The sequence below is a fragment of the Eptatretus burgeri genome, chromosome 2 (genome assembly GCF_056783735.1).
Source record: "Eptatretus burgeri isolate ZD-2024b chromosome 2, Ebu_testis_v1, whole genome shotgun sequence".
NCBI classification, from domain to species: domain Eukaryota; kingdom Metazoa; phylum Chordata; class Myxini; order Myxiniformes; family Myxinidae; genus Eptatretus; species Eptatretus burgeri.
Window position 1 is genome coordinate 83,077,492 of NC_140962.1, and position 27,242 is coordinate 83,104,733.

The 27,242-nt window shown below is 40.8% G+C and overlaps 2 protein-coding genes and 1 pseudogene across 4 annotated transcripts in view; 1 reads left to right on the plus strand and 2 right to left on the minus strand.

Annotated features, from left to right (window-relative positions):
- Positions 1–1,001: 1,001 nt before the first annotated feature.
- Positions 1,002–2,379, minus strand: LOC147032446 (uncharacterized; annotated as a pseudogene).
- Positions 2,380–4,566: 2,187 nt separating this feature from the next.
- LOC147032447 (histone acetyltransferase KAT2B-like) overlaps positions 4,567–27,242 on the minus strand; it is a 61,282-nt gene continuing 38,606 nt past the window's right edge. For all 3 annotated transcript variants that reach the window (XM_085870082.1, XM_085870083.1, XM_085870084.1), the window contains 9 exons: positions 21,021–21,229; positions 20,802–20,928; positions 18,661–18,771; positions 18,315–18,458; positions 15,563–15,677; positions 9,683–9,719; positions 8,592–8,655; positions 6,943–7,027; positions 4,567–6,541 (listed from right to left, as the gene is read on the minus strand). In XM_085870082.1, coding sequence (XP_085726208.1) covers positions 6,351–6,541; positions 6,943–7,027; positions 8,592–8,655; positions 9,683–9,719; positions 15,563–15,677; positions 18,315–18,458; positions 18,661–18,771; positions 20,802–20,928; positions 21,021–21,229 — 1,083 coding nt within the window. In that variant the 3' untranslated portion in view covers positions 4,567–6,350. The remainder of the gene's footprint in view (positions 6,542–6,942; positions 7,028–8,591; positions 8,656–9,682; positions 9,720–15,562; positions 15,678–18,314; positions 18,459–18,660; positions 18,772–20,801; positions 20,929–21,020; positions 21,230–27,242) is intronic.
- Positions 24,666–25,910, plus strand: LOC147032448 (uncharacterized). The gene is made up of 4 exons (XM_085858548.1): positions 24,666–24,783; positions 24,873–25,061; positions 25,174–25,222; positions 25,308–25,910. Exons 1-4 carry the CDS (start codon positions 24,740–24,742, stop codon positions 25,383–25,385), a joined length of 360 nt encoding a protein of 119 aa, XP_085714674.1. The 5' UTR covers positions 24,666–24,739; the 3' UTR covers positions 25,386–25,910.

Genomic DNA, 27,242 nt, shown 5'->3' on the forward strand with positions numbered 1-27,242 from the left:
GGTCAAGGATTATGACCTTTGGTGCAAAACTTCCTCTGGAACATTCCAGGAACAATATAACGTCATATAGGCTATATGGCATTTCACACTCCTCGGATTATCCATACTTTGGTGAAATCAGCGTAAAAACAAACTTGAAGGGGGCGCCACGGGCAAGGTGTTCAAGATAGAGAAAAATGGTTTCAAGACTTTAGGTGGGGAATGCCCTCAAGATTATGCATAAAAAATATTGTCATCCGAACTCTCAAAGTTTGGGCAGTCGTATGACTTTTATGTCAAAATTAGCAATTTTCTAAGTTTTTGACCTTGTGACCTTGACCTTGGGACGAAAATGAAAAATCGGACGACAAGTTTTAGACAATTCATTTTGCTATTCAAATACCGAAGAACCCATTCCATTCAGTCAATTCCCTCGGAAAAGATAAATTTTTAATCCGACTACCCCCTAAAAATGGCTATTTTTGGGCGTGGCTCCGCCCACAATGGGCGTAGCATGCCCTCATCCAGGAAAACACAACTAGACATTGATATCGAACATATAACCAAGTTTCATCAAGACCAGATCAAAGTCCACGGAGTTATGCTCTGGACAGACAGACATACAGACAAACAGACATGACGAATATAGGCTCGTGGCCAAATTAAAAAAGGGGCCTAAAATTGTGAGAAACCCCTACCCACGGTAGAAGAAGTCACAACCCATTTTTTCTTGAAGAGGGATGTTTGGGGAGTTAGAAAATCATGGTTGTGAACCTGAGATCATTGCACAACATTTTGAAAATCACGTTTACATATGTACCACTGCAGACTGCAAAAATGGATTTAATCGTCACAAATTTTGGCTCATATTGGCTCATATATTTGTTAATACTGGTGCGACAAACACAAATTTGGTACCAAAATGTGAAGAATGATGATGATATATATATATATATATATATATATATATATATATATATATATATATATATATATATATAAACCATTTGTGATATAACAAAGGCTTTTGTGTGACCTACAGGCAAAAATAGTGGAATTTTACTCAACAAATCAGCTTCGGGTTTACCAATAAATATCAACAAAAACATTAATTACTTCAAAAATATTGGACTTGCAGTCATACTTGTTACATCAACATAATCCAAGTTTATTTACCCTTTGAAAAATATATCTAATGATATAATTGTCACTGAAATTATATAGTTATAACTGAAATCGTACGTCGCCCCACTAATGCTGACCGATAGAAATCCCGAAGCAGATATGCAACATGAAGAATTGACTTAAGATTCTGACACAATTGTGAAAGTGACTTTTATAGACATCATGTTGATATAAGCTATTTCACATATGACGATAATGAATTCATAACATGCACTGTAACTTATGTACATCTATTACATGAAGTAATACATGTAATACATTTAAAAGTTCAGTCACGCTCTTCATCAGTGCTGTCGTCAAAGACAACAGAATCATCAACATTTGGACAATCGTCTGCACTACACGAGCAGAATTCAGTGCAGGTCAGTCCTGCAGAGATACAATGACATGTTCTGCTCTGCCTACAGTCATCGTCGGTGCAGCGTAGGTTTTGAAGAACTTTGGGGATGTAAATATCCTCCGAGGCAGTTTGATCAACAGCCACAGACATGAGGAAACGTCTCACCTCATCATAGGACACACAGTGTCCTAATTCATGAAGCATGTCAATGAGATGCTTGCTTCCCAATTCATGATGCACCTGCAAGGCTAAACCAAGCGTTGTTGTGGAGTACACTCGACGGCTCTGTGATATTATATTGTGACAAATGGCGATCGTCCTCTGGTTGTTCTTCATTACACCTTCATCACTACAGCTGTTTACATTCGTGTGTGATTTCTCACTGGTGCACCACTGAATAAAGTCGTAGAGTGTATTAGGAACAAATTCTGCACAGTGTTGAATATCTGTTTCCTTGACAGGTGCATACATATTTCCAACATGCTCGATATCAGCCATGTGCTTCCTCAGGATACCAGCTGCAGCATGCAAAGTATGCATTTCACTATCTGTGGCTGAAGGTACATCAGACGGGATGTCTTCATATTCTGGTTCATCAGTCATGTTCTGCAGAATCGTGGCTTTTCTCAGGGTATCACATAAGGTCACAGAAGAAGAGCATATGATGTCAGTGTGGCCATCAAATGTTACACAGACTCTTTGGTCACCATAATATTTAGTTAATCGCTCCTTCAACTTCCAAGTTTGAAACTGTTCTGCATTCGTGGTACCCAGTGAAACCAAATATCCAACGTATTAATCTTTCAGATGAACGAGGGTTGTCACCGTCTTAGTTTTGTAGAACACAGTTTGTTCCAGATAACATTTCAGTTCATCAAAAGCTTCATCGTGTAATGTGCCCATTGTTTCCTCTCCTGATTTACGAATTGCAGCAGTGACGTTCCTTTCTCAAATATAGTGTGAATAGCATAACCTGTGGTACTTGGCATCATAGGCGAACAAATCTAGAAAGGCAAGCATGCGCATGTGTATTTTATTATCTTGTCTTTTGTCAGCTGCTGCCAGAACTTTTTCTCTGGTGGACTGTCCAGTTCCTGGAGATACCGGTGTAAGCTTGTTTCTGGAAGTGTTGGATTTTCCACAAATGAAGCACTTAGTCCTGATGTGAAACCCAGCTGTTTCATTTCTGCTGATTCTTGTGTGTTCTGTTGCCGCAGACGTGCATGGTTGCTGGTCACTCTCACTGGGGTTGGATGTGGAGATATTTGACTTGCTGGTATACTTGACCCGACATGATTTGTGGAATGATACTTTCAAATCAAGACTCAATATGTCTTGTTGCAAAGGCCAGATACTTTCGTAAACGTCATCTTTTCTGATTTGACTTGCTTTGAAGATTGCACTCAAACCATTAAATGTTGGGTTCTTTACAACTTCTTGCTTTTTAGGGTTGAGGGGTTTAAAGCATATGATGCAGTGGTCAGTGTCAATTTTACGACGCTTCAAAACAGGTGGTTCCAGATCCATAATTGCAGATCAATTGTCAGCACAAGCATCTGAAATGAAATAATTAAAGATAAGTATATATCAGTAGTTTTAGAAAAAAGCAATCAAGCTCAAAATTGATTTTCTGCAACTGGATTTAAAATCATTCTTGTTTGGTTAATGCACATACATGTATTATAAATTAATCAATGTCGGTTACTTTTAGCGGGGGTGACATATGGTTTTGGTAATAACTATTAATTCAACTGATTTATCTTTATGAGTTATATTTCTAAAAAGGAGAATGATAGAGGGTTATTTTGATGTAATATGAAGTAATACAACTCAAATACTTATGAAGAAATTAATTGTTTAGTTGATATTTATTGGTAAACCCGAAGCTGATTTGTTGAGTAAAATTCCACTATTTTTGCCTGTAGGTCACACAAAAGCCTTTGTTACATCACAAATGGTTTATATATATATATATATATATATATATATATATATATATATATATATATATATATATATATATATATATATATATATATATATATATATATCATCATTTCTCACATTTTGGTACCAAATTTTTGTTTGTCGCACCAGTATTAACAAATATATGAGCCAATATGAGCCAAAATCTGTGGCGATTAAATCCATTTTTGCAGTCTGCAGTGGTACATATGTAAACGTGATTTTCAAAATGTTGTGCAATGATCTCAGATTCACAACCATGATTTTCTAACTCCCCAAACATCCCTCTTCAAGAAAAAATAGGTTGTGACTTGTTCTACCTTGGGTAGGGGTATGCCACCCAAAACCTCATTTGGCCACTAGCCTAATATTGTGGTCACTCTGGCTGGTGCTCGTGAACCAATATTCATTGTTTCTCGTATCACAATATATATATATATATATATATATATATATATATATATATATATATATATATATATATATATATATATATATATATATATATATATATATATATATATATATATATATATCGATCTCCTTGCTCACTCTCCTGCTGTTCAATCTTATAACTGAATGACTCACTCGTAGCTTCACGTCTTGTGTTGACGATGACACCAACAATTTGTTCAAACTAGAACGGCACTCAGTAGAGCACGAACCTCCGCCAGGCTGAACAGTTTATGTTTCGTATCCCATCGATAGGCCGGATCTGCATCCGGACCTGAACCAAAATCGAATCAGATTTTTCTTGTTACCTAACCAACTCATCCTTTAAGTTTTGTCATAACTCGCCCACAACTTTTTTGACGTATCGTGCTACATATCATTTTTGGCCCAGTCTCTCGAGGTTAAAATTTTTGTATCTGGATTCGGATCTTCACCAAAATCGAATCAATTCTTTATCACATACTCGACCTGTCCACCAAGTTTCGTCCAAATCCGTCCACAAGTTCTTGAGATATCCTGCTCACAGACAGACAGACTGGCGAAAACACAACCTCCATAAACCTTTTGTGGTGGGGGTAACAAAGGAAAGGGAATGATGGCACAAACATAATCGGGATAACTGCAACCTTGTGGTGACAACTGGAAATTTTTTTTTTTTTTAATCAGTGCATGACAGAAAGAAGGAAGGCAGAAAGAAGGAAGGCAGAAAGAAGGAAGGCATCTGAAATAATGGCAAAAGAGCTGAAATGATTGCTTTCCTCATTTAAAGCATAACAGATCAAAATACGGAACAGAGGTTGGCATCACAGACCATTTATCAAGCTGAGATGAAGGTATAATGACAATTGTTAACCTTCGAGTCCCCATCAAAATCGGTTTGACACACACATTGGAAATGTCAACCAAGCACCACGTATTCAACAATTGGGAATACCAAAAGCAGTTGCAGCACTCAGTTTCTCACATCCAAATGAAGGCCCCAATGTTAGCATTCAATCGACAAAAATGTCCAAGATATCATCATTAATCAAAGTTAATGGATGCTGCCGTGGTGATTTAGGCCACATGATTGAGAGGATGCTGTCAAATCTGAACTTCCTGCGATGTGGTACACCGGCTGTATCGAAACTTGTGATTAATAACCTTGCAACAAAAACTTGTAACAGAATTATTCAAAAATTATCCAATTCATTGATTTTCAGAAAACTCAAAGGCTTCCAGCTCAAAGTGGTTTACCTGTCCAATAAGTGATTTGTGGTGCAAATTTGATGACATTCAACATCCCCCCAAAAAATTAAAAAAAAAAAATTTAAACATATGTCTCATAAGGGACCAATATTGAGTACATATTTAAATGGAGCAGAATTTTTATATACCCCCCCACCCCCACCCCTTCTGATATGCTTCATACATGTCCTTTCTCTATCCACTCCCTAATCCTATATTCTCTCCCTGCTCCTCTACACTCCCCTACCCACCTCTCATCCCCCTTCTCTATATTCTCTCGACTCACTCCACTCCATCCCACCGCACTCCACCCCATCCCACCACACCACACTCCACTCCATCCCATCCCACCGCACTCCATTCCATCCCTCCACACTCCACCCCATCCCACCTCACTCCACCCCATCCCACTGCACTCCACTCCATCCCATCCCACCGCACTCCATTCCATCCCTCCACAGTCCACCCCATCCCACCTCACTCCACTCCATCCCACCGCACTCCACTCCATCCCACCGCACCGCACTCCACTCCATCCCACCGCACTCCACTCTATCGCACCGTACTCCACTCTATCGCACCGTACTCCACTCCACTCTATCGCACCGTACTCCACTCCACTCTATCACACCATACTCCACTCCACTCCATCACATTGCACTCCACTCCACTCCACTCCACGCCACGCCACGCCACGCCACAGACCTGTGCATATATAAAGACAGTCTCTATCACTGTATCAAATTTCCTCAGCATTACAAGGCATAAGCCTTTTCCAACAAATAACATTTTCAATTATTGATGGTCATAAAGAGTACAGCAACCTTGCCTCGATCTCACATTGATGGTCAGAAATGGGATAATCACAACTACAAACTTCACTGAAGTGATAAAAAAAGTAAGTACTTCACTGTCCTTTTAGCTTTCATCTAAAATAAACAGTCACAGAACCTTTCCCTCAGGATCTGAATGTAACGTCACACTTTTATGCAAAAGCAATACAAGCAGACTTGTGAGCGAGAGACCGAGACATTGATGGTCCAAGAGAGAGAGGAAAAAATACCTGTGCCGCAATCAGCAGTCGCCCAACACATCACGTCCGTGCCCCCAACAGAACCCTGTGCACAAGTGAAAACCTGGTCACGAATTACCATGAACCATTCACGAGTTCGCTCCGCTGTCCGAAGCCAGAACTAGCACATCACTTGTCCGTGAGGTTCACTTCTTTCAGTTTATTGAAGAATCGCTCGAGGATATTGGCACAGCGAAAGTACTCCGTGTCCGATGGGTTGTATTCACGGCAGTTGTTGAAGATGCGCTGCATGTCGGCCACGAACAGCTTCTTGGTGACATAGTAGCGGTTCTTGAGACGGTCCGTCATCGTTTTCAAGTCTGTGTGAAGAAGGAGAAGTTAACATTTTATACCATGATAGCTTGGATATCACCCAGCATCAGTTTGCTCTTTTGTGCTTATTTCATCGATGATTGTGTGTTATGTTTTGGTTGCTTTGTTCATGAAAAGTTTAGTGGATCGAATCACAGTATGATTCAAGAAGTATCTGTTTTTGTTTGTCTTTATGTATTCCTAAATTGCTGGTCGGAACGAGGCAAAAACTGGTGTAGGTGATGTTAAAATTTCATAGAACCCCAGGGTTCAGGATGGTGGCATTGGGGGCAATTCAATGAAAAACCCCCCAAATGCTGTCATCGTCAACAAGTTCTCAATATCTTTCACAAAAGAGATTTTTGGGAAGCGAATCATTGGAAGCGTTGGGAAGTGAATCACGTCGTACCCATCGGGAAGCGAATCACATCATAGTAATCAGGAGCCTCAGACTTCTTCACTGGTTCCATGAATGGCCATGCACTGCAATGACTCTACAGAAAGGAAAATCAAAAGCAAATACAGGAGAATCTTGTTAAATCAAATTGATATATTGGATAGACCATCAGTTTATTCAATCATTCTGTTTCTGCTCTTTAAAAACATATAAAAATGGCAGAATGTTGCCTCGCCTTTACTGGTGACGTCATGCTACTCTGTCATGCGGTATAACGCACAAGGGAGTGACTTGACATGGTCATGATGGACAATGGTTTTGAGGATTGGGAATCACAACTTTGGGATAGTCAACAACTTTCGCTGTCAATTATTACAACAGAAATCTTGATGATTTAACGGGATTCCAGGATTTAACAAATTGACTGGGCTACTTTCTAACTGCTTCCACTATTGAACAACCATATGTACATTTGCAGCAGAGACTCCAACAACGACAAAAAAGAACGAGAATGGCACTCGGCAGAATGAATCCCTCCGCCAGGCTGAACAATTTACGTTTAGTTTCCCACCGATTGGCCGGATCCAGATCTTCAACAAAATCGAATCAATTTTTCCTCATCACACACCCAACATGTCCACCAAGTTCTATCTGAATCCGTCCATAACTCTTTGAGATATCCTGCTCACAGACAGACAGACAGACAGACAGACAGACAGACAGACAACAGGTGTGAAAACATAACCTCCGTCCACCTTCGGTGACAGAGTAATAAATTCCTGGTTAAAATCTGACCAGGCATTTCTGATATTAAAAAAAAGAGGTTTATCGTATGTCAGAAGAAAACCCAGAACAAAAATCAAGTGAGAATGAGGAAATGGTAAGACCTGAATGCCACACACACACAATACGAATGGTACATCCAGACTAATACCGCTTAGTTGAGGCCTGCCCAGTGCCCATGTTACATGCCCTTAAGGGAATCCCGAATGGACTACTGAAAACCTACATTCATACAAACAAAGTGCACGGTCAACTGAACAACGAAGCACATCATAGTCAGTACACACAAACCACGAGTTTATCCAAATATACTGGTCGGACAAAAGGCAGGTGAATACCTATGAAGGGTACACAAATGGGGGACGGGAGGATGACGTTCTGCACAGTTAGGGGAAACCTTGTGTGGCATTTCCATGTCATCGATTCTCAATGTATACAAAATTCAGCAATGAGTCATAAAATCAAATCAAATCCACTACCAACAGCATTTGAATGCATTTTTGTTCATTTGGTTTTGTCCTGTTCAGTGAAAATTAATGAACAGACAAATGCTATTCAAGTTAATGCTGTTCAGTTAAACAGCACAAAAAAACATGCCAAATGCATGAATGCTGTTCATTTGTTCGTGCTCCTCCACTATATACAAAAATAGCCACATGGGGGATTGACTGTTATTTCCTGGGGAGCACAACTTAAGGTTAGGGCATGTTCATGATGCCGCACGACTAATTTGGTCTGGATCCGGTTGTCGGTTTCAGAGAAGATTTTTGAATGAATTCTTGAGTAATCATCTTAACGAGACTCCGGTGGATTAGACGAAATGATTCCCCAAAATGCTGTAATCATGTTCCGAATATCATGCGCCTTTCTACCGGTACCTTTACTTGCTGGAGGATACTTTTGAGAGTGCTCGTAAACTGCTCCGCATCTTTGGGATCCTTCCTGTTGGACAAAATAACACAATTTTACCACCCTTAAAACAGACTTTGTAAGCTAAATTTGAAGCTTGTAATGCCACGTTTGAATCCACCCAAGGCAGCCCATTCCATTCGGGAAGTTAGCAGCTACTCGGTTCTCAGCAAAACATTTCTATCCGAAAGTTGTCGATTTAAAAAATAAAAACGGTTGTTGTTCCACATCATTATCATGTACCATACTCTATGCAGAGCTTTGGTGTTGCTGAGGCAGTTACTAGGTCAGCACTCCGGCTAAGGAAGTCAGGGCAGGAATTTGGAATTGGTCCAGGGTGCCAGCGATGGCTCGGCTACTCTTCACGAAGGACACATAGGATCTTTAACGTCCGCCAACTAATGCCGGCAGATGGGAAGCCCGTTTATCATCCATCCGAGGGACGGCACACACATTGACGAATCACCCTGCCTGTGAAACACCGGGATGATAGTTTATAGCCGGATCGGGATTCGAACTTGGGCGAGAGAACTTTGAGGCGACCTTGAGGCAATCCTGCCGGCCCTGTTTTCACACACGAGTACAAAATAAAACTTTGACGAGAAATACTTTATTCTACATGCAGCTAATTGTCAAATGTAATGAAATGCACATAAAATAAAACAAACAATCTAATTTTTGCTTTTGGAGGAATTTGCAACTTCCAAATGAAACTCGCTCTGTTTTGCAAGCAGTGTCAAACCAAAGCTCGATGCAGTGCTCCCTCGTAAATCTGGCACTAAATGTTCACGGCACAACGACTGTTCAACAACCAAATGCACTTTGGCTTGAACTGCACCTCCGGAAAGTACGAAGCAGGTTAACATTTTATAAACTCATGAAATCCACAATGGAACATTTTTGCTCCGTGCTAAGGTTGTCAAAAACACTTCACCGATTGCCTAAAACAATGTAGTGCTGTTGTTTGTTGGGGGAAAGGTTGGAAAAGCCAAAACTAGGTATATATCAGGACTGTAAGAAGCAAATTCTGTTCATCATAAAAGCAAGTGGAACATCTTACCCTTTATCCTTTATGCTGGGTTTCCAACCCGTCTCACCTGAAAGAGAATCAAACAGCAGCAAGGTCGGCTCCACAAATATTATCGATTACATTTAAGAAGGCAGTGAAAAAATACTTTTGCACACAACTTTTGAAGACATAAACTCTCGAACCCAGGATGTATTTTTCATCCAAAATCAGTCGCAAACCCTTAAAGAGCCTTACAGTGCCACAGACATGTCCAGGCCAACTACAAAAACAAAAGAAGCTGATACAATCATGGCTAGCAGCCAATAATGGCTCGTCAATCTTCTTTAAAATAAAAGGTGGTCGATTCAAAAAGTTATTCATCCAGTTTCAAGCTTGATTACATGGAAATAGAAGACAATTCAACACTAATGCTATAATGTGGACAAGATGGTTGTTGTTCAAATAAGGCAAAAAAAAAAATCTACATATATATATATCTATATAATAATATACATACAGACAGACAGACACAGAGAGAGAGAGAGAGAGAGAGAGAGAGAGAGAGAGAGAGAGAGAGAGAGAGAGAGAGAGAGAGAGAGAGAGAGAGAGAGAGAGAGAGAGAGAGAGAGAGAGAGAGAGAGAGAGAGATAGGGATAGAGAGAGAGATAGGGATAGAGAGAGAGATAGGGATAGAGAGAGAGAGATAGGGATAGAGAGAGAGATAGGGATAGAGAGAGAGATAGGGATAGAGAGAGAGAGATAGGGATAGAGAGAGAGATAGGGATAGAGAGAGAGATAGGGATAGAGAGAGAGATAGGGATAGAGAGAGAGAGATAGGGATAGAGAGAGAGATAGGGATAGAGAGAGAGATAGGGATAGAGAGAGAGATAGGGATAGAGAGAGAGAGATAGGGATAGAGAGAGAGATAGGGATAGAGAGAGAGATAGGGATAGATAGATAGATAGATAGATAGATAGATAGATAGATAGATATAGATATAGATATAGATATAGATATAGATATAGATATAGATATAGATATAGATATAGATATAGATAGAGATAGAGATAGAGATAGAGATAGAGATAGAGATAGAGATAGAGATAGAGATAGAGATAGAGATAGAGATAGAGAATATACACAGTTTATATACATTTACACACACACACACACACACACACACACACACACACACACACACACACACACACACACACACACACACACACACACACACACACACACACACGAGATAAATGCACACGGCGTTGCCCGGGTTCTTTTTGAATGAATTTAAATTTTCTGCACATAGGTCTGACGTGACCTCAGTACTTGTTCCCTATTGCGCCACGGCAGTCATAGCCTAAAGGGGTTGGTGAGGAGGAAACACCCCCCCCCCTGCCCGAGGGATCTCGCCACTAAGCCTATAACCTTCCCGGGGCCCGTCCCGACATTTTTTGTTTCAGAGGTTTCTTAATGCCTTGAGATAACTGGAGATTGTCGTCAATTATGTACTGTCCCCAGAAGTCAGCCTCACTGCTTGAAGTCCATTAACAAGGTTTATTGCAAGCAAAAGACCAAATCATTCGGTCTGAGCAACAATCAGAGAAGGCATCGCCATTCCTGGCTGTGGCATGCTTGATGCTTCCCCCATCCTCCTACCTTCCGGATCTGTATGTATATCATTAAAGCTTCAAATAGAACAATAAAACAAATTACAACTGGTGAGATTCCAAGGGTAAACAAGAAAACACTAACGCCCTTAGTTTATTGCAATATCTTACAGAGGGGGAGTGAGTGGGATGATGCAGGGGAGCGAGTAGGAAGAGGGAGGGAAAGGGTGGGTAGGAGTCTGAAGGGAGGGGTGGGAGGAGGCAGGGGGAGGGGGGATGATGGAGGGGAATGGGTGGGGTGGAAAGAGGCAGGGGGAGGACTGGGTGAGAGTCCAGAGAGAGGGAGGGAAGGGGTGGGTGGGAGTCCAGAGAGAGGGAGTGTGGAGTGGGAAGAGGGAGGGGAAGGAGAGGGTTGGAGGATGCAGGGGGAGGGATGGAGGACCTGGCATCGCCTGACAATGCCAGGTAGCTTGGGCTGGTATATATATATATATATATATATATATATATATATATATATATATATATATATATATATATATATATATATATATATATATATATATATATATATATATATATATATATATCAAATAAAACACACACAAAAGACTTGAGATTTAACTCCATTAAAAATGAATACGTTGAGAATAAAATTCCTCCCGACCGAGTACTGACCATTTTTTGGCCTGACTTAGCAAACGTGTACTATATGGGCCTGCATCTGTTCTAAATTTGAGACAAGCTTCAAAAAGCATCAATGCAGACCTAATAAAATCTAGTAATCTCACTTTACTGTGCCTGGGAATGACGATTGTATGACCAATATGCAAAAATAATATAAAATAAAAGCACTGAATATCTGCAAAATCTTCACAAAGAACAGAAAGGAAGTTGCTCTCGACGAACAGTGCTTGTGCTGACGTTGCTTCCAGAGTAAATTTGGAACTCGTTCGTGAGTGTTGCAACCAACGACAGACGATTTTTCCGCGCTACGCGCTTCAGCACTCGGCGCTCATGTTCTGTGAGCTTGTGTGGCCTACCACTTCACAGCTGAGCTGTTGCTGCTCCAAGACGTTTCCACTTCACAATAACAGCACTTACAGTTGACCGGGGCAGCTCTAGCAGGGGAGAAACGAACTGACTTGATGGAAAGGTGGCATCCTCTGATGGAGTCCCATGGAGTCACAGAAGTATTCAAATCCTGTAACTGGTCGAAAGGCGCCACGTTGAAAGTCACTGAGCTCTTCAGTGTGGCCCATTCTACTGCCAATGTTTGTCTATGGAGATTGCCTGGCTGCGTGCTTAATTTTATGCACCTGTCAACAATGGGTGCGGCTGAAATAGCCGAATTAACAAATTAGAAGGGGTGTCCGCATACTTTTGGCCATGTAGTGTATCTATGTTGGCTTCCAAAGCCAACTCTCGACGAGGCATACTCCATCGTGCAGTCTTTCCTTGGCACATTTTAACTTTTATATACATACAAGGCCTTCATCCACAGCTTGATGGAATACTGCTCTCCCCTTTGGGTTGGTGCCCTGCCTGAAACATGAACCTTGAGGTCAAATAAACATTTTGCATATTTAATAAATATATGACTGTATTGAAATTTTACAACAATTTTCTGCAGAAATTTGTAAATGGCCACTCGGTTATTGCTCCTTGAATTATCCAATCGTTTTGATGATGCACTGCATATTTATTTTTTTCACTAATTTGTTAATCGTATTAAAGTTTCGATGAAAAAATGACCAAGTCATGTCATGTGCAAAGAATATTGGGCTGCTGAGTGGCTATACTAGTTGGTGGTGGGTCGCTGATAATATGCCTCCCGTCCAAATATGCCAAATAAACATGCCTCCCGTCGCTTCGCTGACTGGTTTAACCCTCTAGAGCCCCAGGGGTCATCGGTGACCCATGCAATTTTGTTTGTTTTTTTGTTCACCCAGAACATTTCGTGGGCTCAAGAGGGTTAACGAAAAGACAGCATATTGCGCTTGACAAATATATTGCATGTCTATCTGTGAGTGTCAATGAGGATGCAAAATGAAATAAAACATGAAAAAAAGGATCTTTTATAACATGTAATTGTTGTTGCTGTATTTTTCGATACATAGTCGAGGTTCATGGAAGAGCTAGCACACTGAACGGATCAGTAAGTAACAGACAATAAAACAGGATGCAAAACATGTCTGCATGGAGAAGGAAACTCCAAGGAGGAAAAAAAAACAATTGGAAAATGAGGACGGATTTGGGTAGGGCTAACAAGGGTACAAAAACATCATGGATTTGGATTGGGGACGACCTGAGATGGCGGTGAACAGCTGTCTTGAAGATCTGAAGGGAAGAATGAGATTGAAGAGGATGAAAGGATGAAGGATGGGTACCTGACAGTGAAGGATGGGAACCGAGAGGGAGGGGTTGGGGACACAATATTTGGAAGCAAACACCGAATTGAGCCATTCGGCCCTCTCACGAGCCGAGTTGGCTGTGGTGCCATTTGAAGGGAGGGAAGGGATGGAAGGGGAGCATACTCCAGAGACAATTAACAAGGCACCACCAGAGTTTAGAGGAGGGAAACAAGTTTGAAAGTTCATTCTTGAGGTTGGGCAGATGGTGCTTTCTGGCTCTCCTGAGAGTTGACACACACTTGGTGTGGACTTTTTGAAAAACACTGAGGCTGCATTTGGTTGGATTTGCCCTTGAGGAAGAGAAGGCAGGTTGTTTCAGATCAACTGCCTTCCCACATGATTCAGTGTACCATTGGCGGGAAGAGTGGTATGATAATTGAAGATGAGTTGGGATGAATCTGTGTGAGAGAGAAAGAGAGACAGAGACAGAGACAGAGAGACAGAGAGAGACAGAGAGAGACAGAGAGAGAGAGAGAGAGAGAGAGAGAGAGAGAGAGAGAGAGAGAGAGAGAGAGAGAGAGAGAGAGAGAGAGAGAGAGAGAGAGAGAGAGAGAGAGAGAGAGAGACAGAGACAGAGACAGAGACAGAGACAGAGACAGAGACAGAGACAGAGACAGAGACAGAGACAGAGACAGAGACAGAGACAGAGACAGAGACAGAGAGAGAGAGAGAGAGAGAGAGAGAGAGAGAGAGAGAGAGAGAGAGAGAGAGACAGAGACAGAGACAGAGACAGAGACAGAGACAGAGACAGAGAGAGAGAGAGAGAGACAGAGACAGAGACAGAGACAGAGACAGAGAGAAAGGAGACAAGAGGAAAAGAGCCGGCCCATGGGGACCGATGAGCACTCTGACCATGACCGCGCTGCCCTGATGAATCCGGGCAGCAGAGAAGAATGGGTAAGATTTGGCCCCCGACTTGGGTTTGGGGGTACAACCACAGCGAAGAGGCATCCCTGATAGTTGCTATGGCTGTTGTTGTTTGTGTGCTCTTTCCATGTACATTTATATATCTTTTTTATTACTTCGAGAAGTATTACTAAATTTCCTTTTGTGTGCTCCTCTCGTACCCTTGTCAAGGTTTCTTGTTGTCATAGAATAATACTCGTAAATGTTACCATTGGATACACTGCATTAAAGCTCGAGGTCATGCTTCCACGTACTTCCTCAATCCTGGAAATGTCAAGTCTTTTAAAACAGGCAAGTAAATGTGAGTTAAGGAACAAATTGTTGTTCCAAGTAAATGGATTATTTGCTTTCCAACTATACAACTTGTATTATTGTACAACAGCAGAAAGTCATAAGAATAAAGGTTTACAGCTGGAGATTCGGGGCTCTTTTGATGTAGGCCTATTTAAATTTGCAATTAAAATGATCAAATCATGTCATGGGCAAAGAATACTTGGCTGTTGGCTCGTTATACTCGTTGGTGGTTCCTTCAGAATATGGATCTTCCAAACTGCAACGACTTTTTTGTGAACATGCATGTTGTGTACACAAACATTAAGGCTATCTGATTAAAGGCTAGCAGGATGAGTTGGAGTTATGTGCATTTGCCTCTGAGCTGCCAAGCCTGGCTTTCGAATCTCGGGCCAAATATAAACAGTCATGCTTATGCTTCGCACGAAAGGCGAAGAAGCATAACGGTGTGCACCTTACTTCGTACGGACATTAAACTGGATGCCCAATCTGTCAACATTACTTGCTGGACGTTAAGATCCCAAGGTGTCTTTCCTAAAGACGAGGTGAGTTATCACCGGCACCCTGAAAAAAAAATCCCAAATTACTCCTTTAACCAAGAGGGCACAACCACACTCCAAGCAATGAAGCAAACAAGCAGCCATGTGCTGCACGCGCAATGAAGATGCGCTTCAACTACATTTCACCACCAACAGAGAACAACTTACGGATTCCAGGAATGCTTTCAATGGGAATCTGTCGTACGCCTTCCTTGAAGCATGTGAGCCCGGGATACACTTTGCTCATTTGGGCCTGCTTGCGCTCAATCAGCTTCTTAATGATCTGGGAAATCCAAGCAAGTTGCACAACTTAAGGAGAGTTCAACAATTTAGTGCTTATGTGCATTTCACCTTCAGTTTCAACACGATTTAGCAACAGTTTTGTTACTCATAATCTGACACTATAGGCTCCGTATAACGCTCCCACATTCCTCGACATACACCTTTCCCTGACCCTTTCCCAACACAATGTTGATATGGATGTGATTATTTCATAAGTCCAAATAAATCTTATCCATCATGCAAGGTCACCGTTTTTCTATCCAGAATACCCGATTAAGTTGAGCAGTTAATCACTTACTGTTAATGGGTTGACAGGATGGCCAAGAGGTACTACGCATACTCGCTTCCGAGCTGTCTAGCCTGGGTTTGAATCACGATCCAGCTATAAACTATCATCCTGGTGTTTCACGCGCAGGGGGAATCATCAACGCGTGTGCCGTCCCTCGGATAGACGTTAAATGGGCGTCCCGTCTGCCAGCATTTGTTGTTGGACGTTAAAGATCCCATGGTGTCCTTCGCGAAGAGTAGGCGAGCTATCGCCGGCACCCTGAACAAACTCCAAATTCCTGCTCTAACCAGCAACGGGCACTGCATCAGTGGCACAGCCATGCCCTCAGCAAGTGATGCCACCCTGCAGCCTTGTGCTGCATGCAAAAGAAGACGACTTGCGATTAAATATGTTAATTAAACAAGCTGTTAATGTGTTAATACTCAGGTTGGTGATTAAGTGTTTACCATGACTGAGTATTTTGGATAGAATTTGAATATCTTCAGAAAAAAAAACAAAAAAAAAAAACTTTACCTTATTCCAGTGGGGGTGAGGGGGGGGGGAACAGTGGGGGCAATCACAGGAATATCACCAGGGTTTCTATTTCTACCTCTAAATTTGTCCCTCACTGGAATATTCTTCCTCAGTAATCTGGATATTTGCTACTTGAAGGTTTACCATTTCTCTGATGCCGACCTGCCCTCCTGTTAGCTTCTCCCAACCTATAATACAGTATTCAACTCTCTCCTCATACCTTTAAGGTTTGCCTTCCCAAAATCTAATATCCCAAACTCCAACTCTTAAAAGAATACTTGCACATGCTGTTGTTGTCACTGGTCTCAAAATCCTCTCCTACGTGCACCTCCTCCACCATATTGGGATCATACAACTAAAATACAGAAATGTCTGTCCAAAACGGCTTGGCCAACCTCCACCTAATTTTGCATTCGTGCTTGGGGTACCCAGGGTCAAGTCATGGGCATTAAATAAATCATCCCCCCCCACCCCCGCCCTCCACTTCCTCCCTCCAAGAATGTGGAGAGACGACTTGCGACTTTCGCTTGTGCACGTAGAACAGTGCCAGTGGTTGCACCACCGACCACAACTGGAAGGAGGAGGCAATGCAGGTGGGAGACGATACCGATTCTGAAAACAAATCCTCTCGCTCCTGGAGGGAGTGGGCATTAACTGGTACGCCACTTTAAAATGTCGAACACTGCGCTTCCCCTTGTGTGGGGTACTCTTCGTTATCTATTTTAGCTGCAAGCTAAATCTTATTAATGAAACTCCTAATATTAGTTCAATGAGTTTTTTTTTTTTGAACTTCTCCCCTTCAGTCATTTTTTTTTCTGCCTGCCCTCACTAATCATGTTATCAGTTACAGTTCCTCCCTTTTTAGCCTCTCCACCCTCCTCGAGTCAACAAAAGCCACAATTCCTTCCTCAATTCCCACTGCAAATTCCTAGCTGCCCCCTTTCTGTTAAGCCCTCAGTCTTCATTCTCGAAACACTCCCTTCCCCTGAAATTCCCCAAAAATTAAAAATCCTTGCTGTACAGACCATTCTTCTAACCTTAGATTGACATCTTGTCACTCTGTTCACAAATTATATTCCTTTTCTTATTCTCGGAAGAATAGCAGAAAACATTACCTCGCGACTCTTTGCTTTCGGTCGCTACCGACATACGCTGTACCTGTACCCAATTTTACCCACCCCCAACCCCCAGAGTAAATTTCCCCTCCATCACTTGCTCTGATGTGCACCACAACTAGCGTCATCCCGTTCTGATCCAATACGATGTCATTTATGACAAAATGAACCCACAAATGAAGCCATGTGACATCCCTTGCCGCTCCATCTCCAATTGAAATGCAGTAAAATAAAGTGCAGAATTTCCAAAGACAGCATTGGAGAGAGTGGGTGGAGGACAGAAGGTGTCAAGTTCTTTCAAAAAAATAAAAAATAAATAAAGTATCATGATGTATATTGTGTGCCGTTAATAAAGCACAATTTAAACGGCAACTTCTGTGGGATTACAACTAGTACATCAAATAAATGGTGTGCAAGTTTACTGATGGCAGACCAACTTATGGCGACTACAAAAGGACCATTTATGCAAAAGGAAGTTTTATCCTTCTTTCGAAGCAGAATCACTATGGGCAACGATATTCCTCACGCAATCTATGAATGAGATGTTCTACAACAGTTTCCGTGAGACCGGACAATAGCAATGTAGCCAAAAATGCACTCGAGCTAAGCAAACACCTCATCGTCAGTCTACGCTGTACAAGATGAAAGTCTTCATCACGATTGGTGATCTGCAAAGTAACAAATAACATTTTCATCCTTCTACCCTAATATCTGCTTTCACCTCCTTCTGCTTCTTGATGATAACAGAAAACTCCGTGTAGGGGATCCGGGGGTTAAGCTCACAGCCCATGAGCGTGGCCCCCTCATAGTCTTTGATGTAGCCAATGTACTTGTTCTTGGGCAGCTTTATATCTTTGGAAAAGCCCTGAGGATCAGGAAAGTATGGAAAAATCTGATAAGAACAAGCATAAGCCCTGAAGTTTGGATAAAAGTGTTCATTCACAAGGGCTTGGAAAAAGGAAAGAATAATGAGAAAAGAAGGGGAAAAAGATGTTTATAGAGTAGAGATGGATGGAAAGGGGAAGTGGGGGGGGGTGGAGGAGGGGGGAGGGATGACAGCATCTTGCCTGTTTCTTAAAGTATCCAATAGCATATTCATCAGCAAAGGTCAGGAAATGAAGGATGCCATGTTTAATGTGGTATTCCTTCAGATGGTTCATGAGGTGGGTACCATAACCCTGCATAAACACACATTCAGATGAAACTAAAAAATAAGTTTGCTAGTGATGTAATCAATTAAAAATTTTTAAAAAGGCAAGGCACCCAAAACTAGAGAAAAATAACAAATACATAATTAAACTAGAAGGGCACTCGGTAGAGTGCACACCTCCGCCATGAAATGCCTGATCCATAAGAACACATCGGGCCCAATACATTTTTGAGATATCATGCCATGTGTCGTTTTTGAGCCCTATCTCTCAATGATGAAGAATCACTTTAGAAATTAAATAATTCTCGTATCCAGATCCAGATCCGACTCTTCACCAAAACCGAATCAACTCTTCCTCAATACACACCCAACATGTCCACCAAGTTTCATCTGAATCCGTCCACAACTTTTTGAGATATCGTGCTATATATCAAATTTGGTCCGATCAATCAATGGTGAAGAATCGCTTAAAAAATTCTAGTAGTTGGATCCGGATCTGGATCTTCACCAAAATCGAACCAGTTCATCCTTCTGACACACCAAACCTGTCCACAATTTCAACCAGATCCGTCCACAACTTTTTGAGATATCGTGCTATATATCATTTTTGGTCCGATCAATCAATGGTGAAGAATCGCTTAAAAAATTCTAGTAGTTGGATCCGGATCTGCATCTTCACCAAAATCGAATCAGTTCATCCTTCTGACACACCCAACCTGTCCACAATTTCAACCAGATCCGTCCACAATTTTTGGAGATATCCTACAAACAAACAAACAAATGGAATTGCTCGTTGAGCAAGGAATTGCCGGAATAACTTTGTCATATCTCCATGATCTCTGAAAAAACAAAAACCTGGAAATCAATTTGGTTCTTATAAGTCGATAGTGCTACTGTTTAATGAGTTATAGCACTTAGTTTGGTCATGATCATAACTTGGAATAGAAGTCAATCAGACTTGAAATGGCGTTTTTATCGCAAGTTGAAATTTTTAACCCGACCCCCAACCGCTAAGAAAGGTGTTGGTGTGACACCACAATGAGACATATGGTTAGATGCAGATTTGGAAGATGCACATTTTGGATTTGGTTTGAAGTCGATACGACCATTTTAGCGGACGTTATTGCGAAAATAAAAATTTCGGTTTTTCGGTGACCTTGACCTTGACCTTTGACCAAGATTCACCAAAAACGACAAGTGTCTAAGTTGGACCATGGCCGACGTCTGTACCCAGTTTGGTCATGATCGCTGAAACGGTGTGGCCGCTACAGGGTAAACAAACACACAAACAAACAGACAGACACACAGAATGACACACACAACCGACCAACATAATTGCCGAAATCCGAAGGCTTCTGGCAATTAAGAAACAGACAAACAGACAGAAAGAAGTGAAAACATTCCCTCCTTCACCTTCGGTGGTGGAGGTAAAAATAATTAAACATGTCTGTACATCTATCTCTTGAAAATGATATATATATATATATATATATATATATATATATATATATATATATATATATATATACATAATGGAATCTTCTCAGAATTATGATATGGAGTAAGATATGTTGTGATCAATGCAATTTCTTTCAAAAATGAAAAAAAACTATAAAGTGCATTTGTGCCGCAACAATGTGCTGCTGCAGCACATTGCCCACTGAAGGTTGGCCAAGAAGGGTACCTCCATCCGGAGAGCCAGAGGGCCCGCTAGTTCATAATAATTATAAACCGAAATAAAAGATTAAAAATTTAAAGAAGGAAGATGTTTAGAAAAATATAAATAATATTTTTGAATGGATGAAACAACTGCTAATCAGCCTCAGTTGTTATGGTCAAGACAATGGGGAGGGAAAAACTTTTTAAAAACTTTTTCATGACCGACCAATTTTGAAGCAATAAAAGTGAAAAAGCATACCTTTTCACAAAGTGACGGTGACGAGTTAGACTCAAAAACACTGAACACTATCTTGACTGATTATATTTGTCAGGGCTTCACCGAGTGCCGACATGTTTGCGTTTGTAGGTCCAGCAGCTGATCATTTCTTGAGGACCCACCTTGACCTGCTCATTGGACGTAACCGCACAGAACACGATCTCGGTGAAACCCTGTGTTAGGAACATTCGGAAACAAATCCCTCCAATGACGCGCCCGTCCTTGATCAGTGCCAGAGTCTTGTGCTTTCTGCCATGGGTTTACAAAATCAAACGGTTAACAACCCTTGGACACGACACCACAAAAAAAAAAATGCCAAATTATGTTGCAAAAATACTCACGGGTCAAACACGAGGCGTGTTATGTACTCCTTCGGCATACGAGGAAGCTGGTGTGAGAACACGTTCTGCAGGCCCACCAACCATACTAACATCTTCTTGTTGGGCCTCTGAGACAGCGAGTTGCCCAACACATGGAACTCTATGATTCCTCGCCGTTCCTCCATCCTTGCTGCCTCATCCCTTGCCGCATGGGCTGACAATAGGCTCGTCTGTCAAGCAGAATTAACACCAGGTCTAAACTTGGAGGTCCCTCTTTCCAAATGATGCGCTGCACCGAGTTAATGATTCAGAGGTCATTGCAAGTTTATGCTTCCAGCTAAATTATCCATCTTCATTTCTTGTTTCAGCTCTCTGCTCTACTGATAGATTTAAGGTTTAAACAATCATTTTAAGAGTAACAAAGGGTTGAAAACAAGCTTGCTAATGTCTTATGCTGAAGGGATGCACACAGAGCTCAAACTGCTTGGCTATCGAGACCACCTTTATAAAAATAAAACAAAAAGACCAATTGGATGTGAATTTTCCTCAGAAACTCTGAGGTCAGAATTTTAATTGTCTTTCTATGTTTGAGTATTAAAAACAAGCCAAGGAAAGAAATCTAACAGGAATGCCAAAAGACAGCATGGTTCAATTTGAGCTAACTCGCCTGGGTTTGATTCCTGACATTACGATCATCCCAGTCCTTTTCAGGCAGGCGCTGAATCAATGAATATTCCATCATTCGGACGGGACGTTAAGGTGGCTGTCACTTCAGCTACGACGCACGAGTGAAAGTTAGAGATCCTAGGGCATCTTTCTAAAACAACAAGCCATTTTATGCTTCGATCATGGCTGAATTGAAAATTTCTGCTGAATGGTTTTAAGGAAGAATCCGTTCTCGATTTGTCTCGTCCAAATGCTGTCGATTGTTACTTACACTCTTAATAGTCCCGACCGTTCCAGTGTGTTGTCATGCATTTGGTTTGTATCAATTGCATGTGTGTTGTGTCGGCCTCAACTGTGTAACCACATGAATGTAGCTCATAAGCTTCAATCGTTAACACTTCAAACTTCTCTCCCCTACTTCTCTCTTTTACAGTTCATTGTTGACTTCCCACTTCTCTTTATCCTCCTGTTTGTTTATCCCATAGTAGCATCCACATGTGTCCTACTGTCTCACTGTCAGTACATGTTGCCTTCCACCCTCTGTCACTTCACTCTTCCATGAACTTAAAATGTATATAAATAAATATATATTTTTTATTATGCCTAACAGGTGAAGCCTATGCAACAGTTTAGCCAGAAGAGCTTTTAAAAATTTTTAATTTGTTCCTGGCTACCCCCAGAACTGTTTTGTGGACCACAGACAGGCATCAATGCAGCAATAGGTGGTGTGGCACTTCCTTCCTGCTTCCTGGTACCCACTACTGTAATGGAGTCTGATCTCGAGAATATATAGACGTATTCAGTAAGTGAGCATGAAAAGGAGAATCCTTTGTCGGGTCTGACGTTTCGGCCACATCTGCAGCCGTGTCAAAGGGCCTGATTGGGTGCCATTTCACCATTGGGGTTGAAGAGGGGATGAAAAGAGACTGAAATGTACTGTAAACCGTTTCTTCATTGCTGCCTCGAAGGATGGAAGATAGACTGCTCCTGAAATGTCAGGCCCAATAAACGATACTTCTTTTCATGCTCAGTGTGCCTTCTTTCTGATTCAATATGATTCCTGAGCCACACATTTCCCAGTGTATAGAACAACTGACACTCAATTTCGAGGAAATCACTTTCCTCGATGATAAGGCTTGGACACACAAAGCATGTGCAAACAAATCTTCAGGTTGTGCATGACTGTTGTGACACATTCATCCTCTTCAGGCCAGATTTGGCCCCATCAAGTTTCTACTTATTTGGAACCCCCAAGGACTACATAATAAGTGGGCAACATTTTACAGACTATGACAAAGTCGAATGTGCTGTGAAATCACGACTCATTTCTCTGGACAGGCAGTTTTTCTTGTGATGGATGACATGCAGGGGGTTTATCCATGGAGGAAATGCATTGCACTTGATGGAAGTTGCATAGAAAAGTAACACATTCATGAAGGAATACATCCAGCAGTGTCTGCCTCAGATCAGCCAGATAACTTGTGGTGTGTGTCTTGAAAGTCAAAGTTGCTCCATCAAGAAAGGAAAAAATATAAAAAGTTACCACAAAAAAAATACAGCTCAGCAGGGTCGTCAAGCTCGAGGTATGCGCACACGCCTCCAAGATGTCAAGCCTGAGTTTGAATTTCGGGCCAGATATAAACTGCCATCCTGGTGTTTTGCAGGCAGGGTGAGGTATCATTGAGTGTGCCATCCCTCGGATGGACGTTCAGCTGGACATCCCATCTGCCGGCATTAGTTGCTGGACGTTATAGAACCCACGGTGTCATTTGTGAAGGATAAGAGAGTTAATGGCGGTACCATGAACAAATACTAAATTCCTGCACACTCAGTCGAATATTCTGCGTCGGAGTGGTGACCTGTCCAGTGTTAGAATCCCAGCGTAATAAACTGCTTTGCCATAATGTAAGCTCTGTGTGGATCATGATGCACAACCAACCAACATCAAAAAATATCAACTGAAACCAAGGTAAACTGGACAAAGCTGCATACAAAATGAACCGCAATATGAGGAATAACAAATGACAGCAATGTATTGTGCTCTGTTATTGCTATATTAAGTGAAGGACTACGTAAAACTGTTAAATTCACTTCACATGATGAGCAAAGGTGTTCAAGGATATTTGGTGTCTGAATATGGAAGGCAATTCACATTTTCCCAAATTCCAACTTTGTGAACAAAAGTCACTTTTCACTCCCACCCCTCTCCCACCTATCAGCCAATGAGTGCAGACAGCAAAGAAATAAGAGAGGACGAGTGATAGATCCTCAACAAGACCATTAATATAACACTTTGCCTCGAAGTTGAATAATGTCTCCCTCCACCAGCACCTTATACATATTGGGACCAAATGTGCAGGTTGCTCAAAATGACTTAAGCTTAATAGTATTACCATAATAAGATTGTTTACCCCTGTTGAAGGTCCATTTCAAACACAGAAAGACAGATTATACTCATATATTTATTAGTCAATTACACTAGTAGATGATAATTGTTGCTTCTGGGGCAACCATTCAAATGAATGGGGGGAAGGGAAAAACTTTCTGACCCAAGCCCCAAAAGCTCAAAATGGGAGACTCACTTCCTCCCCACCTACCCCTTCCCTCCCATATAAGCAAATTAAAAATTGAGACTTCCTGATTAAAGCACTTCTCCCCCCCCCCCAATATAATCACAGTCCTTTTATATTTTCATTACTCAAAAAGTGAACCAATAAATATTTTTTCATGTTCTACTTTAGGGAATAACTTAATTTTCTTATAACATTCATTTCCATCGAGTATATTCACAAAGAATAACTTGGAACTTGGTTCTTGGTTTAAGTATCTTTGTTGAGCAAAGATAAAATGATAAACTTCTCTTAAAGCCCTTGTCCGACTCATTTTAACGCAAGAATAAAATGAGTCAGACAAGCTCCCTTGCCTGAACCAAGCCCCGAAAGTCCGAAGTCATTTCCTTTATGAGACACACCCGAAAAAACCCATTGTGTTCTCCTTTCATTGACGTCATCAATTTTCCTATTTAATACCAAACGCGAACTTAGTATGTTTTATTCAGAATATGGAGTGTTCAGATGATTACTCCAACCTTGCAGATCAATCGTTTTCACAAGATGAGGTTGGATCCTTAAACCAATTCATTATTTGTTGTTTTATACAGAATTAAATCACTATACAACCAATAATGATTGTATTTTTTTCTGACAGGTTGTCCCCAAAAACAACATCGTTGATAACTGATATTGAAAATGAAACCAACGACTATTATGAAGAATGGCAAAATATGAATGAAATCCTTATAGATCATCAATCATTTCGAAGAGAATTAAATGACATCATGTCTCGGATGTTGGAAGACCTTTCACATCCCCCGATGTTGAATACGTCAAAAGAAAGGTGAGAAATTATCCCCTTGTCTCTCTCTGTTTGTCTTTGTCTCTGTGTCTGTCTCTCTGTCTGTCTAACCACGGAGTGTTGACTAATTTTCGTTTTTTCATATTTTTTTCAGTTTAAATGCCTGTCTGGATGAATCTGGCACAAAACTCAATCTTCTGGAGGTAAATGTTTTATTCATTATTTTATTAATATCATTATGTAATCATCTTTATGTACCCGAATGGTTCTCCCCTCTGTTTTGAACAGAATATGGTATCAGAGTTTCAAAATTGCAAGATATCCAAAGCAGACTGCTGGGAAAGAACGTTCATTTTCACAATTTAATATTTACTGAAAGAAAAATGTTTAATGTTTTCAATGTTGTTCAATTATATAAGCTTTGCTTACAATTAATTAATTCTTAATTACAAGAAAAGAATAAAGGTGTAAAGGGGAGGGAGGGTGGGGGAGGGTTAGGGTTGGGGTTGGGGGGAGGTTTAGGGTTAGGGGGTAGGTGCGCTCCCCCAACGACCCACCACTCCGCCTCCCCTCCCTGTGTTTGTGGGGGGAAGGGTGGGGGTGGGATGAGGGAGTGTGGTGGGTCAAAGGTGGAGGTGCACAAGGGGAAGGGGAAGGGAGGGGTGGGATGAATGGGTGGGGCTTGTGTGGGTGTGGCTTATGTGGGTGTGGCTTGTGTGGGTGGGGTTTGTGTAGGTGGGGCTTATGTGGATGTGGCTTGTGTGGGTGGAAACAAAGAATGGGTGGAGCAATTTTTTAATTAAATAAACATGTTGTGTGTGGGGAACTAATAAACTAATCACTAATCATGTGGAAATGAATGTGGGTGTGGCTTGTGTGTGTGTGTGTGGGGGGGGGGGGGGTTGTGTGGGCGTGGTTTGTGTGGGTGGTGTCAAAAAGGGGTGGATTCAAAAAAGGGTTGGATTCAAAAAAGGGGTGGAGTCAATTTTTGATTTTTTTTTTTTCAATTTAATATCTTTGTCTTTTGTAATTCCTGTGAATAAAATAAACCTAAAATCTCTTCCCCCTCTAAATCACATAATTTGTAAGTCCAAGGAACTGCACCGATTACATCAACAATTTTTAAAAGTTCATTTGTCCATCGCTTAGTATATCCTTTTTCAAAATGAGATTTCCACCTGTATATTCTTACTTTATCACCAACTTTGAACTTGGACTTTATGGCATTAATCTCTTTCATATTTGAATTTTGTAAATGTTTCTAATGGTTTCATTTTCGTTGAGGTATGAATCGAATCATTGTACTTATCTACAATGTCCTGAATTATAGATAACCATTGTTGAGAACCGAGTCATCATTTCTTGCTGTCATTTATGTATCAGAAATATATGATAGATTAATATGATGACACGTAATACCACCCCATCTTCCTGTTGTTAAATCAGTTTGTTTTCTTCGGCTTTGTATAATTATCCAATTTCCTTCCTTCTTTGTCATATAAACTATTGCTTCACCATCATATAATTTCCTATTCCCGAAATCGTGTATTTGTTGTTTGCTAATTGTGCTTCCACATATCTCCTGATTCTTACCAAGAGGATAATATTCTTCTTTACGAGACTGATAAAAATTGTGTAGGTCTTCGAGGTTGAATGAAAAAGACCAATTATATCCTAAATCACACATATTATACCTCCATTTCTCTATTCTCATATTAACTATACTTCATTATTTATAAAATTCAATACTAAGCAGATAATTGAATTTAATAAGAAAAGGTGTATGGTTTGTTGAACCAGGTGTTGTGGTTGTAAATTCTACTTGTTTAACAAAACGTGCTGTTTTATTTATGGATATATATTATGATAAATCACTTAATCTCACCAAGTCATTCGCGTCAGTCGGGCTTGGATAATTTATTAATTTATAAGCATTTTTCATATTAATTTTTTTGCAATACTATATTTCTGTCGTTCAGCCTGTGCCTTTGTGTAATAACTTGATACATCAATATCCAGTTCTTGGGATACACCAAAGATAGAACCATCTTTTCCAACATAAGTCATTTATATGAGATTAAAAATAATATCATAAATTTTTTTTATTTTTGTTGAGTTGAAATGACACATATAGACATAATTTACCACAACACTTGGAATTTAATTATTGGACTTGAAATGTTTGATAAACACCATTCTGTAAGAATGTTATTACTTCAACAG

What these genes read in the sequence shown, in the direction of transcription:
- LOC147032448 (XM_085858548.1), top strand. Translation starts at nt 24,740, where the DNA reads ATGATTACTCCAACCTTGCAGATCAATCGTTTTCACAAGATGAG. An exon ending in AATCGTTTTCACAAGATGAG is followed by an intron (nt 24,784 to 24,872) that starts GTTGGATCCTTA and finishes TTTTTCTGACAG; the next exon opens with GTTGTCCCCAAAAACAACAT. An exon ending in CAAAACTCAATCTTCTGGAG is followed by an intron (nt 25,223 to 25,307) that starts GTAAATGTTTTA and finishes TGTTTTGAACAG; the next exon opens with AATATGGTATCAGAGTTTCA.